Source organism: Takifugu rubripes, chromosome 1, assembly GCF_901000725.2.
Source record: "Takifugu rubripes chromosome 1, fTakRub1.2, whole genome shotgun sequence".
NCBI lineage: Eukaryota > Metazoa > Chordata > Actinopteri > Tetraodontiformes > Tetraodontidae > Takifugu > Takifugu rubripes.
Window position 1 is genome coordinate 13,001,717 of NC_042285.1, and position 14,291 is coordinate 13,016,007.

Consider the following 14,291-nt stretch of genomic DNA (forward strand, 5'->3'; position numbering starts at 1 on the left):
CAGGGGTGCCTGAACTATAAGTCATAGAATTTATGATGCCAGATGCACACATACAGCATCAACTAAAATGTTGTCCATATAATTCCCACCTTCCTAGTCTCCATCGCCACCGGACCTCCACCCGAAGATCCCCTGTCCCGTACAGGTCGACCGTTTGGCGGAATGATTCGAGATATCCGCAGACGCTACCAGCACTACAGGAGTGACATCACAGATGCCCTTAATGCCCAGGTCCTCGCTGCTGTCATCTTCATCTACTTCGCTGCTCTGTCTCCCGCCATCACCTTTGGCGGCTTGCTGGGTGCGTGTTTGTTCATATTTGTTGAAGAAACAACATTACACAGGCATGATCTGGTAAGAATACATCGCTGTTGTCTGCCTGCTGCAGCTGATAAGGTGGACAACATGATGGGCGTTCCGGAGCTCCTCATCTCCACCAGCATCCAGGGCATCATCTTCTGCTTTGTTGCAGCTCAGCCGGTCCTGGTGATCGGATTCTCTGGTCCTCTGTTAGTGTTTGAGGAGGCGTTCTATGCTGTGAGTTGACTCAGAGTCTTTTTCTATGACGTCTGCTGATGCCAACGAGCTGAACTCTTGTTCCCCCCCCCATTCAGTTCTGCAAGTCTCAGGGCATCGAGTACATTGTGGGGGCGAGTGTGGGTGGGAGTGTGGCTGGTCATCATTGTGGTGGTCATCGTGGCTTTTGAGGGCAGCTTCCTGGTGCGCTTCATCTCCCGCTTCACCCAGGAAATCTTCTCCATCCTCATCTCCCTTATCTTCATCTATGAAACATTTGCCAAGCTGGGGAGGGTAAAACATCATTGACGAACTTCTTTGTTTAGAAGTTATGACGTCTCTCACTCCCACCCATCTTCTCTGCAGATATTCAAGGATCATCACTGATTTTGAACTACGACCACGTGAATTCATCTGTAGAAAATCCCTGGCACCCGCGAGTGGAAGAGACGCTCATTTATGACAACGCAACCGGGAACACCACGATCATCATCAACACCATTAAACCACCTTATCCCAACACAGCCCTGCTCTCCATGTGCCTCATGCTGGGGTGCTTTTTTATCGCCTTCTTCCTGCGGCAGTTTAAGAACGGCACTTTCCTTCCTGGAAAGGTGGGTTCCTCAGAGAATGGGGACACTGGTTGATTGGTCATTTGAAGTGAAGTGAGCATTTTTTCAACGGCCAACTGCATGTTTGTCTAATCTCTGATTACCATGTCAGGCGTCTGATTGGAGACTTTGGTGTCCCTATTTCTATGTTTCTCATGATTGTTTGGACTACAAACATTGCAGATACCTACACCCCAGGTGAGTTCACTTTTATTCCACTTACTGAACAGAAGTTTTTTTTTTTAAATGGATGGATGGATAAAGTGAAACCAGTAGATTTTTCTTTACAGAAACTAGTTGTTCCCAAGGGCTGATGGTGTCCAACCCAGCTAAAAGAGGTTGGCTTATCAACCCTTTCGGGGAACATGAGCCCTTCCCGGTGTGGCTTGATGTTTGCCAGCTGCGTTCCGGCCTTGCTCGTGTTCATTCTGATCTTTCTGGAATCTCAGATCACAACGTGAGTCAAAAACATCACACATACACTCAGCTAAAACAGGTATTTCCCAAATTTGACACCCTCCACCCCTTTGCAGTCTGATTGTGAGTAAACCTGAGAGGAAGATGGTCAAAGGCTCCGGGTTCCACTTTGACCTGCTGATTTTAGTGTGCATGGGAGGGCTGAGTGCATATTTGGCGTGCCGTGGCTCAGTGCCGCCACGGTGCGATCAGTCACCCATGCCAAACGCTCTCACCGTTATGAGCAAAGGACCAAAACCTGTGATTGAGAAAGTGATGGAGCAGAGGGTCAGTGGCATTCTGGTGGCACTGCTGGTTGGTAGGTGATGTCCTGAGAAGCTATGTTGCACAGAGTCTTGGTGACACCAACTCAGCCTGTGAATGTCTGTCTGTGAAGGATTGTCTATTCTGATGGAGCCTATTTTGAAAGATGATTCCAATTTCGGCACTCTTTGGGATCTTCCTCTACATGGGAGTCACCTCTCTGAATGGCATCCAGTTATGGGATCGGATACTGCTTCTGCTCATCCCAAAGAAATACCACCCCGATGAGCCCTACGTCAACAGAGTAAGAGTCCCGCCACCAACCAACTGAAGTGCTTTAGAAATGTCATCCTGAGAGGTAAAAACACTCTTCTCTCTGATGAGCCACGGATGTAATCGAGTACTCGAGTATATGATATGGCTGGCATTACAGTATATGATGCTGTAATGATTTCACTTCAAGTGAAAATCTACATCATAGAACATTGTTATTCCAGGCCTTGTTCACGTTTTGGAATGTCGACCTGTTGCTCCGTCACATCCATTAATGCTTGTGCATGATGTTTGCAGGTGAGCACCGGACGGATGCACGTGTTCACAGCCATCCAGATTGTGTGCCTTGCGGTTTTGTGGATCGTAAAGTCAAGTCCCAATCTCCCTTGCTCTTCCTTTGTGCTCATTCTTACCATCCCTCTGCGCATGTTCATGACTGGGCACCTCTTCACTGAAGTGGAAATGAAATGTGTAAGGGTCCACTCCATATCCACTCGGTGTGAAGTAAATTCAGGGGCGTCCGCAGAGAAAGGTGTGTGGGTAAGCAGTAAACCTGCTGATCTGTCTGTTTCTGTTTGTTTTTTTCAGTTGGATGCCGATGATGCCAAAGTGACATTTGAGGAGGAGCCAGGCCAAGATGTGTACTATGAATCTCAGATGCCTTTGTAGACCTCAAGATTGTTATTTTAGAACCATTTTCTGTACTTCACAGTTTTTCACCATGCCTGTGTGTGAAACTGAAAGTGATGTTTCAGCTACCTATGAGTATAAAGCATCACAGAAATGCTGATATAGGTTCAATCAATACATTATTTTTTTTTACTTAGGTAAACTCATTCAATTATTTAGGTTCTAATGAGGTATGCTGCACCAGTCACATTTAAAAAAAATAACCACATTTGATCCTCAGTGGAAATACTGCCTGAATTACATTTTCTATATATCTATAATAAGCATATTCACTGTTTTATTATTCTTGTATTTATGGAGACATTCAAGAATTTCAATACAAATTTTCAAAAAATTTAAAATTCCTGATATCTGGTAGATTAATGATAAATGGACATAAAAGTAAAAACATGGTGCAATTGAGAATTATGTTAAATTGTTACCATCACTATGTGTTGTTATAAACAATAAAGACTACCTCTAAAATGACAACATATTTTTTTATTAAGCCCTCAGACATTATAAGTCCATTTTAGAATTGCATAAATCTTTGAGTTAGAAGCGAGTCAGCATTCAAGTTTTAAACAGAAAAAAATAGAAGCAATTTACTTTACAAAGAAAAGGATGAGAGAGGAGAGGAAATTGCTTTTTAAGAGTGTAGTTTGATGTTAAACCTACCTGGAACAATCATTCTTAGAAATTAGTAAGTAAATGTAAAGATGCAATGAAGCAACTTATATATATTCCATGGAATAATTTAAAAAGGCATGCTAATCATCCTATAGTTTATGCTGTTGAGCTGTGGTGGACACATGGAGCTGTGGATGGTTTTTTTAGGATAAAGGCTAATGAGATGGATTCTACTCTGCAACAGTTGTTTTAGCAGCTGTTGTAGCCAATTTGTATGTGTGTACATTTAGGTGTGTGAATGAGTGTGGGTGTGTCGTCAGAGAGGGCTCTGGCGTTGCTCTGGGTTACCTGCACACCTGTGGGCATAGGTGGTAATCAGTCACACATAATGGAGCTGAACAGCTGATCAGGCAGCAGAGGATGAGGATCTGGGGTAGTTACACAGTTTTTCCACCATGCCTGTGTGTGATGTTTGAGATGGGTTTTTGTGTCGCAAACTCAGCAATTTTGCCATTTTTACAAGCTCATTTTAAGTGTTTGTCACCTGGATTTTTGTAGGTGTTAATGACTTGTAAGTTAAATAAAGTAACCTGTACCCATGGAGGAATTTTATTCATTTAAATTGCTTTTTACAGCAACTGTCACCTGGGTTACTGCAGTGGCCAGAGATAGACCTGAGCTGAGCAAGGTGAGGAGTAGTGCGGGCATACATCACGGAGATGTACAACAGTTATTCAGACAATTCTTAAGATCCAAAAGAGGATCCAAAACATGATTTACACATACTGCTATGGATGGGGAGGAGACAGCAGTTAATATTGAAAATAAACAGTGAAAGCAAATCAGTATTGGTCAAGAGTCAAAACACTTTGGTCAGGAGCTTAGTAAGTAGAGGTGGAACAGAAAAGATGAAAGCATAATAACAATTGCTGTTGTTGTTATTACTATTGTTGTTGTTTTTAGTAGTACTAGAAGTAGTATTTGAAGATAGGAATTCACATTAGGTACAGGATCTGTAAGTCTGAAATGGCCAGTTCGGTGGCGCTGTTGCATCTAAACCACGATTGTAAACAACCGTCCGACGGGAGAAGAAGAGAAGGCGGAAGTAGAAGATCGGCCGGAGCAAAGTTCCGAGTGTCTCCATAAGGCGTCGATAACAACCGGTGGCGACGCGGTAGTTTATTATTGTTAAAGTGTTTGCTGAAGATTGCTAATACATCGGTCGTATATCTGGCTAGATACTCAACTTTCGCTACATAGATTTTTAGTTATTAGCTAATGTTAATCTTCTGAGAAACGCGCTGTCTGCATTCAGATAATAAACAAGGCTTATTATTTTGAAAAAGAAATGAGTAGACATAAAAATGAGGGTGGTAAGTGATCACAGCTAAGTGTGTTTAAATGATACCATTGACAACAGGAATTGATGTGTTTATCGCCATAGATTGGACCACGCAGAACATCCAGAGGCTTCTGGCTGAATTGAAAAGGAGCGTCCCGGAAAAATACAATACATGTTCATACATAGCCGGCATGAAATCTATACAGTGGGAAAATGTGGCGTTCCCACCTTCTCAGCTGAAGCATGTCAGACAAAGTGGGGGGAGATTTTATGGAAGGTTGGTAATAGTTTACACAGACAAAAACTGCAATAGTTTCAAGAGATGTAGAGTGTTAAGTTTCATCCCAACCCTGTAACACTTTTCCCCTCTATGTAACATTTAGTAGTGGCTTCACTTTGTCTTACATATTTTAATTCAGAATTCATTGGGTAACTTTTCTTTGGTTGGTTTACTCAATATATTGGAGGTGGTGCAGCTCAGTCTGTTGTCAAACCCATAAATGCTCATAGAGGGCCCTGTGATGAACTGACAACTCATCCAGGGACGGACCTGCCTTCCACCCATTCTAAAGGGATAAAGCGTTTAAAGAAGACAAGACTCAGTATATTTAGTACCGTACTCTGGCTGATGATGAGAGAAACACTTTTTTGCCTACTTCGCACTGATATTAACTGGAAAGTGAGAGATGGCAAATTCATTAAAGTGTTGTGTTTACTAATGAACAAAACACTAATTTTGTGATGTTTTCTTGCTCAGATTCGCAAGATTCGAAGCCTCACAGAGCTCATTAATGAGGCTGAAGAAACATTTACTAATCCCATCAACCAGGTAAAAATGGAGCTCAAGTTGTCATAACTAGCTGTGTGAAGATATTTACAGATGTTGCAAGATGTGGGATGTTAAAGAGGTGTGATCTGTAGATGACACTGCAATACCAGCTTATTTTCTCTGCATTAGTCCTCAGGGGAAAAAATAATAAAAAAGTAGTTGCTGTTTAAAATAAACTAGTGTAGCACGGCTCAACATAAGACTACAATAATTAACATGGTACCATTAAATGTTTGATTGAAAAAAGAAGACTATTCATTTGTTTAGGGGTTCTATTGTTTTCCAGGTACATTATACGAAGGACAAACCACTACTTCAAGATTTCAACAGAAAGACACAAGTTTGTAGGTAATAAATGAGGGATTTTGACAACTAAAATAACACATAATTGTCATTTTCCAAGGTTGGTCCCCTGATGGCACCCAGTTAAGCAGTTTTTTGTATTTAGGGAACAATCATCAGGACTCTGGGTGTAGGAAGAGGATGAAAACAAATGAATTCTGTGTTTCCATTGCAGAAGTAAGTGACAGTAATGCAGCCAGTTTTATTGCATGTTGCTGTTAGCTGAGCTCATTGCTTTGTTTCCCAAACCACTGTTAATATGTTTAGAATTGCTGAAATGATGTTGTACTGTTAATTTGTATCTTGGAAAGGGCACATGAACATAGTTAAAGTTTATCTTGTGTTACCTTTCTCTAACAGGATGAACAGCCTTCAAAAGATTTGCTGTCAGTCAAGCCTCCTTCGTAAGCAGCACATACCACAGCCGACTCGTCCTTGTCCACTAGGGGGCGCTATATCCACAAATTTTTAAATGTTCATTATTTTCTCTGTGTATGATTTTAGCACTGGATATAATCTGTTCTGCAAAGAGCAGATGAAGCACATGAGCGGAGTTTTCTAAAAAATCTATTAGCATCGTCTTGGCTCAACGTTGGAAGGCGCTGACTGAAAATGAGAAGAAAGAGTATTGCGCACGCTGCAAAGAGGTACGAACACAGTTAGTTTGGGATGACTCAAAATTTCTGAATTTAATAAAAACCTGTTTCTTTCAGATGAAGAGGCAGTACGCTTTTGACATCGGGGTATTGACGGTGAGTACAGGTGCAGTATTAAGATAGTTTTGAACAGCACTAAGTCAAGAAACAAACTAATCAGACTCTGATGAACTCCATGTAATGGTTGGAAGATTGGCTGGATTCATTCATGCATTTCTAAAATAAATGAAATGATGTTGGACATGGACACATGAACACAGTTGTGTTTGCGCTGACGTGTGATCTTTCTCTACAGAACACACCAAAGTGTGAAGAGCTGCTGCCAGCCAGGCCTCCTCAGTAAGCACCACGACACAATAATGGCATTAATGACTGCTGTTTTGCTCAGTTAATAGAGTAGAAAGTTAAAGCTTTATTAGTTTGTGTCAATCCATCAGAGACGTGTTTTCTTTCAATCAAATTTGATCTAAGTTGACACATGTAGTCTTTGCGTTTATTCATTCAACCTTTATTGGCAAGTCCTTTAGTTCCTGTTTACATTTTTTTTTTTTACATTCAACCTTTATGACAAGGTCCTTTAGTCCTGTTTACATTTTTTTTTTTTTACATTCAACCTTTATTGACAAGTCCTTTAGTCCTGTTTACATTTTTTTTTTTTTTTTACATTCAACCTTTATTGACAAGTCCTTTAGTCCTGTTTACATTTTCATCCACTTGAAGGAACATTGCAATTCAGCATTTTGCAAAGCACCGTTCAAACATGATGCAGATGTGTTTTGGGTAGTGTTTTTATAAAGGCCCAGCATCTCCTCTGTATGTGTGTGATTTTAGAACCGGATATAATCTGTTCTGCAAAGAGCAAGTGAACCATATTACAGGAGTTCCTAAAAAAATGTACTGCACTGTCTTGGCCAAGCGTTGGAAGGAACTGACTGAAAACCAGAGGCAAGAGTACAGTGTGCGCTGTAGAGAGGTATGGAGATGGAAGCTCATTTGGGATGGCTGCAGAATCTACCAATTACATAAATACTTTTCTTTCAGTTGAAGAGACAGTACCAAAATGACCTGACCTGCTGTCTAATGGTGAGATGGTTACAAAAATACCAGTGTGGAATTGATCTACAAGCAATAGGCAACGTGATGAAGACATTTGTTCTGCAGATGGAGGAGTTAGAGGAGGGAGAAGCAGGGACTGGATCAACATGGCACCAAAAAGATGAACATTGTATGTGTGTTTGTATATACGTGTACGTGTGGGTGTGTGTGTATAAGTGCATGAGCAGCAGTGTGTTGGGGATTATTTGTGATTTCTATCTGCTTGAGACTTATTTTGTGTTCATTTGCAGAGCCGTAATGGCAGAGCAGCAATCACAGGCGAGCCTCAGATGCCATCAAGGTGAGCATGAACGTGGGCGTGGCTAAAAGACGCCTCTCACTCCTGCAGCACATGATGGTCTGTCTGTAGCCATATTTACATGCGTCCTCCCCCACAGATACAGCTATCACATTTATATAAAAGAAGAGATGAAGCGGTTGAAGAAAAATATCCCAGACACAAAAATTCGCTTTGCTAAGATCAACCAGAATTGGAAGCAGCTCTCTTCTGTGCAGAAAGAAGCATACGAAAAAAAACAGGAGGAAAATATAGCAAAATACTCACTGGAGCTTCAGCAGTGGTTTCAGGTACATTTATTTCTCCTGCCAGTGTTTTTCCGTTTAAATCTACAGTTTTAATTTAAAACATGGGAGCCGCTTGATGTCTGAGATGAGTCTTTTCTTTCTTCAGGGACTGAACCCACAGGAACAGAAAGAGTATCGGAGACAAAATCCCAGCGTAAGCATGCATGAATATGGAAAAACACTCAGCTGCCATGCTGCCCGACACGCTTCAACCAAGCTTATTTCTACATTTGTCTTTGCAGAAATTTCAATACCTTAATTATATTAACACTGCAGCACATAAGGAATTCCCCCCTATGCCGTCTGTGAGTTTACAGCAGTACACTTACACAGAAATGAATGAAACACATCTTTCTGATGAAAAGTACAACTGAGTAAAAGCTCTTTTAACTTCAAAAAACAGGATTCAGAGGACGAGGACATTACAGATGATAGCAGCAGTGAAGATCTGTACTTTGACTCAATAGAGGTGTGATATATCCTTTGTATTTAGCATTTTAAGCTAGCGTTCATGCATCACGTTATTCATGTAAACGACTGTTTGACAGAGTGAAGAGGAAGACGAGGAAGACGAGGACATGCCGTTCATGTTTTAGGTGATGAGATGGGAATGCACACCAGGGCAGGTCTTGTTCAAAGCTGGACTCTGGAGTCTTTGAATAGCTGGATGGGGTTTTAATGTTTCATTCTTTGGAGCCTGTTGCTGCCTAAAAACTGCTCTCGTCTACACGCAGAGGGATTCCTCTTTTTTATTGGGACCATTGATCCATATTCACTGACTCGGTGTATAAATTCCTTTGGGTTTATAAGGTGATATTTATGTTATTATGAGCAAAGTGCTGGATGATAAGCACCTATAAAATGGAATCAATGAGCCAAGGAACCAAAACCAATTTACAGCCAAATACTAACTGGGTTGCTGTTGCGTCTGCTCAGGGTACAAACGCTCTAACGGGGATCCTCAAAACTATTTTCAAACAAAATAAACTTATTTCTGATTTGTAAAAACCTAATACACCGAGGGGGACTATAATTCACAAAATTACTTGTAGTGAGAAAATAAATACTGTTTGTCTGCTTATTTTTGTAAATGTTATATTTAAACATCAGTTGTGATAAGCTATTGTGTGTTGGCGTATTATTTTAAAATGACTTTATTATATTTATTATATATATATATATTCACCCGAACTGCAAAACATTATAACTTATTGTGTTCCTGGCCTGTGGGCAGAGATGGAACACTTATGTTGATATTGGGCCTGTGATTATAAGAAAGTATGAAAATGATGGGTTCAAACAATTGGCACACCAATTTTTTTAAATTATTTTTTAATTCCACTTAAGTCCAAATGGCACAAAGACGCACTGTGGTGCGGGGCTGTGCGGGGCTGTGCGGAGGGCTGAAGTGCGCTCACCGCCGGTGGATGCGGGCTCGGGGATCGATTAGAACTGTCTGCGCTCCATGGTGCAAAGATGGATGCCTACCGAAATGGGTAAATAACGCAATTAGCGTTTTGCTTCGCCGTGATTGAGTGTTCCGGCTTGATTTGGTTTACAGTGGCCTAGGCGGGTAATTTTGGAGCCCCGGGTTCGTGCGTGGGGTTGGAAGGCGAACAGCCGCAGTGCAGCACCGGTGTTGGGTTCCCGGACGAGCCTCGCTGGAGCCAAACGTAATTTACGCGACCAATCAGTCGAGTGTAGCCTTATTAATTTCTGCTTGGGAGTCAAACGTGGCACAATTCATACGTTTATTCCCTAGTTTGAGCCACCTTTGACCCGGGTGTTTGGTGTTTCGCGTCCCTCTCAGCACTTTGGCATGTTGTGTCCCTCCAGCCTATTTACAGCCGCGCTCTTTGTTTTCTTCAACATGGTTTTGGCTAAGCTACTCTCCTTCAGCGGCAACGTTCAGACCTGTAGGGTGGTTAGGAGAAAAGTGGACGAACGTCATGTTCCGTCTAAGACAATAAGTTTCCTGTTTTCTGCTGTTCCGCAGGTTGTGAACGTGGGAAGTGTCTCTCCGGCAGCATTTAACGTGTAGTTGTGAGTAGCTGCATCATTCAGTGCGTCAAGTGTTTCACAAACTGATTTCCTCCGCTTGCTTTAGCAGGGTGGGGTGATGCCAATGTTGTTGACTGAATGCCTCCCCCCTTCTGCTGCAGCCCTGTTTTGGGCCGATGCCTCCTGCTCTGCAGCATGACCACAGCAGTGACTGCTCATCTGGTAGTGCTGGCAAATGAAAATGGAGGAGGTTTCAATGTCCGGCCTGGACAGCAGCAAGCTGGAGGTAGAGTGCAGCGAAGCTACAGTGTGTTTCCAGTGACTTTACAAACGCACATGAGGTGTGGAGGCTGTTGCACCACCGCGTCTGCTTGCTTCCTTCCTTGCCAGGGCCTCGCTCAGGACATCCTGTCTGACCTGGTGGAGGATGCATGCCTGGGTCTTTGCTTCGAGGTCCACCGGGCTGTCAAGCAGGGCTATTTTTTCCTGGATGACACAGACCAAGAAAGCATGAGGGATTTTGGTGAGCTCAAACTCATTCTCGCTCTCCCCGGGGGAAGAAGGTAACAATTTATGTGCCCAGTCATCATCACTAGCCCAAATGTGTTCATATCAGGCCGTCTATGTTTTTAAGGCAGAATGCAACACAGAACAGTCAGGCACCTGCTTTTACATTTCCAGAAATTGTGGACCAGCCGGGGCTGGATGTTTTTGGCCAGGTATACAACCAGTGGAAAAACAAGGAGTGTGTTTGTCCTAACTGCAGCCGAAGCATCGCCGCTTCACGCTTTGCCCCTCACCTTGAGAAATGTCTGGGAATGGGACGCAACAGCAGTCGCATAGCCAACCGCAGGTAACCCAGAGAGGGAGAGAGCTATGAACCAGTGCAAACTCAAATCAAGTTTGCTTCTCTAGACTGGCCCAAATGCAGGTATTGGCTATATTGATGCATGTGCTGTGGAATATTGATGCTCTGTTCAGGGCCCTAAACAAGTCTCACACTAAGTTTGACCTCATGTACACGGGTTTTCCAGTCGGGTGCAGATCTTGCCTTGCAGCTTTGTTAACATGGCTGACTTACCGGTACTCACTGACTGTATTTTAAAAAATGTGTTGCCCTTGGCAACATGCCTCTGCCATGTACAGTGCCTACAGACCTGGATAATTTTCAAGCTTTTTGTGTATTTTGGTTCACTACTACGGATGATGCTACATAGCAACTATCATTCTTGTTCTTCATATTTTTCCCTCGCCAAATGCCGGGTAAACTCTCTGGCATCCTCCTGCGGTCAAGCTGGAGCTAACATGCACACTCGCTAATGGAAAACTGTGCTGCTGGTAGCTCTGTTTCAGTACCATAAAAGTTCCTCTGCTTGGCCTAGTTATGTTGAAAAGAAACCCAGTTGTGAACGCGTGTGTTCATGAGATGATTTCTGTGCTCAGATCTGCACCACTGAATGGGGAAGATTGTTGCGGTTGTTGCCGAAGCCGGTTTCTGACACCTTTTCCTTCCCTCTGTTCCAGGATCGTCACTGGTAACAACACTAACAACAAGTCTGAAAGTGACCAAGAGGACAACGATGACGTCAATGACAACGACTGGTCTTACGGGGCCGAAAGAAAGGTAATCTTCTGGTGCTGTTTGTTTTTCTGCGCATTAATTTCCATGGGAGGATTAAGTGTAACATAAATGGGTCTCTGGAAGGGTTGTCTTCTAAATTTTCATGTAATTCTTTCACAGCCAAAAAAAGGAAATCTGACAGGTACTCTTTCATTATAAATACTGTCATGTTTAACTCCAACTGATCTGTTTCAGTAAACATTTTCTCTTTTTTTTTTTCCCCACTGAAGAATCCAAACTCACCCAGAAGATCCAAATCATTTAAGCATAAAAACAGTAAGTCACAAATATCTCTTTGTTAATTTGGACATATAAGTGACTTATAGGGACATTTGTAGTCACGTCATTCTCTGTGCTTTTCCACAACACTGAAACTAGCCTGATAGTTGCAGAAAATGTTGGCAATATATTCTATGATCGATGTCACTAACCCAGGGATGCTGTTCGGTATACAGAGAAACAATAATGCTGTGCTTAGCTAGCTTTTGTCCCATTTTGACATTGTTGATGTCTTTTATATTTTTGGCTTTGCTTTGGCAGATCAGTTTTTAGAAGGCCAATATGAATTCCTGTTTTGCTTTAAGAATGCATACAGTACAGCCCTGACTACTGGCCACCTCAGACAGAAATGCATTTTACTTCATCATCATTCAACCTCCAAATATCCCTTAAAGGTGTCATCCATAAGATCATCAAAGTATTGTGTAAATTAGTGTAAACAGTTATTGGCCATCATAGGACCCCGAACGGATGTGATCAGATGAGCACCACTGGTACCAACACTGTATGTTCATACGACTATATGAAAATGATAAATCCTTAAAAAAAATTCTCCATCACACCCTCTTCAACATTTGTAAGGCGATTAATTAGCAGCTTTGGCTAGCGTTTTGAAGATGATTAGTAATCTACAAGTGTAATGTTCTGGCCAGTAAATTCACATCTGAATGATGTTTGTTTTTCCTCTCCATTATGCCCTGCAGTGAGAGAATATACTAAGATTCAGGGTCAGGTGACACCCAGTCTCATGATTATTTCCACAGATATGATGGGTCCAAGGCGGCGGATGGAGAACCAGGAAAGCCCGCGCATGCTAATGAAAGATGAGGCATTCCCTCAGTGACTCACTCTACTACGTTCACATAGAGGAGGATCAATAATGCTTCACACCTGGGTCTTTGTATTGTGAAGTTATCGGACATTCATGGTGTTTCACCCGCTGTGCAGAAACAGTCCAGACCTCCCACCGCATACTTGACAGGTTATTTTCCTCTCAACAGAATCACTGTAAGAACGCTCGTTTTTTTTTTGTTTGTTTTTTTTAAAAAAAATCTTTGTGTAGTTATGTATTTGCTGGAGTCCAAAATGATAATATCACTATGATGGGTTTTGATTTACACAGGTAGTTTCTGGTGAAATTAACCTAGCAGCCAAGCAGCGATGGTGTGTGAGGAGTGAAAATGTGCACATACAGTTAAAAAATGATTAGTCAGTAGGTGTATGTGTAAATCCTCATTTTTAAAAGAAAAAATCACATAAAAAATAATGTCAAAGACAATCATCAGTAATGGTTTGTCTTCACATTCACTGTCAGGCTCATAGTTTTTCAGTTGAAATATTTCTGAATATCACGTGTGTGTGGTGAGAAAGAGAGAGAGAGTGTGTGAGAGAGAGGGGAAGATGAAAGTTTCTTTCACCTGTGGAAACTTTTTAATGTTCAGTCATTGAACCTTTACTATACAAGCAGGTGTTTGCTACAGAAAGCAGGATTGTTTTGTTTTATTTTTGGTGGATAGATCGGCTTGTTTTCTAGCATTCGGAAATGTCTTTGTATCACGTGTTTACATTGTAAAGGGTTACTATATCCTTTGTGTGTGTAAATATTCCAATAGTTGAATTGCTGCTATCATGGCTCAATTTTTCATCTGTCTAAGAAAATAAATGGTTTGTTACCTGTTACCTTGACGAGTTATCTTAACACAGCTGGAACTTTAATGGAAGTGGAAAGTTTAACATGCAACAAAGGTGCAACAAAACTACCCACTTTTGAAGATAGTTACCTCCATCAAGGAGGTAGTGGAGTTTGACTTGGCAAAAATAATTCAAAGCTATAAAAGGATTTGAATTCAATTTTCAAGAAATGTTGATAATGGGCCTCAGATTAGATGATTACATTGTGGTGATGTTCTGGATTCCGGAGAGACTTTGAGCTTTTGATCAAAGCCATAAAGCAACATATCACCACGCACATGCACATTATATTCTATATATAGTGTCTGTATTTAGTTTTTTATGCTGTACTACAGGTGGAAAGCACATGTGGGGGAATGTTTTTTTTTATTATTTTTCATTTGTGAAATTTAATGTAACTATATAAACCCCTATGTTAACAGACTAAAGA

At 41.6% G+C, this 14,291-nt stretch overlaps 2 protein-coding genes, 3 long non-coding RNA genes and 1 pseudogene across 5 annotated transcripts; all 6 read left to right on the forward strand.

The window, feature by feature from the left end:
* The window catches only part of LOC115252086 (band 3 anion exchange protein-like), a 3,380-nt pseudogene extending 542 nt beyond the window's left edge, over positions 1 to 2,838 (forward strand).
* A 1,683-nt stretch (positions 2,839 to 4,521) lies between these two features.
* On the forward strand, positions 4,522 to 4,925 carry LOC115250323 (uncharacterized). Its single transcript, XR_003888902.1, has 2 exons — positions 4,522 to 4,792; positions 4,864 to 4,925. It is a non-coding gene; the product is annotated as an uncharacterized lncRNA (long non-coding RNA).
* A 65-nt stretch (positions 4,926 to 4,990) lies between these two features.
* Positions 4,991 to 5,951, forward strand: LOC115250321 (uncharacterized). The gene is made up of 3 exons (XR_003888899.1): positions 4,991 to 5,038; positions 5,519 to 5,590; positions 5,877 to 5,951. It is a non-coding gene; the product is annotated as an uncharacterized lncRNA (long non-coding RNA).
* A 93-nt stretch (positions 5,952 to 6,044) lies between these two features.
* On the forward strand, positions 6,045 to 9,389 carry LOC115250308 (nucleolar transcription factor 1-like). Its single transcript, XM_029838335.1, has 14 exons — positions 6,045 to 6,109; positions 6,293 to 6,336; positions 6,437 to 6,579; positions 6,646 to 6,684; positions 6,884 to 6,927; positions 7,420 to 7,561; positions 7,630 to 7,671; positions 7,750 to 7,813; positions 7,935 to 7,984; positions 8,082 to 8,271; positions 8,375 to 8,422; positions 8,511 to 8,573; positions 8,672 to 8,737; positions 8,817 to 9,389. The coding sequence occupies exons 8-14, from the start codon at positions 7,805 to 7,807 to the stop codon at positions 8,862 to 8,864; spliced, it is 474 nt and encodes a 157-aa protein (XP_029694195.1). The 5' UTR covers positions 6,045 to 6,109; positions 6,293 to 6,336; positions 6,437 to 6,579; positions 6,646 to 6,684; positions 6,884 to 6,927; positions 7,420 to 7,561; positions 7,630 to 7,671; positions 7,750 to 7,804; the 3' UTR covers positions 8,865 to 9,389.
* A 249-nt stretch (positions 9,390 to 9,638) lies between these two features.
* Positions 9,639 to 12,018, forward strand: LOC115250309 (ataxin-7-like protein 3; the record flags this gene model as incomplete). Its single annotated transcript, XM_029838347.1, has 7 exons — positions 9,639 to 9,764; positions 10,265 to 10,311; positions 10,431 to 10,555; positions 10,660 to 10,792; positions 10,951 to 11,122; positions 11,794 to 11,892; positions 12,009 to 12,018. Coding segments are annotated over exons 3-7 (465 nt in total), but the record flags the coding sequence as incomplete, so codon positions are not given.
* Positions 12,019 to 12,030: 12 nt separating this feature from the next.
* LOC115250322 (uncharacterized) lies at positions 12,031 to 13,849 on the forward strand. Its single transcript, XR_003888901.1, has 2 exons — positions 12,031 to 12,166; positions 12,934 to 13,849. It is a non-coding gene; the product is annotated as an uncharacterized lncRNA (long non-coding RNA).
* The last annotated feature ends 442 nt before the right edge of the window (positions 13,850 to 14,291 follow it).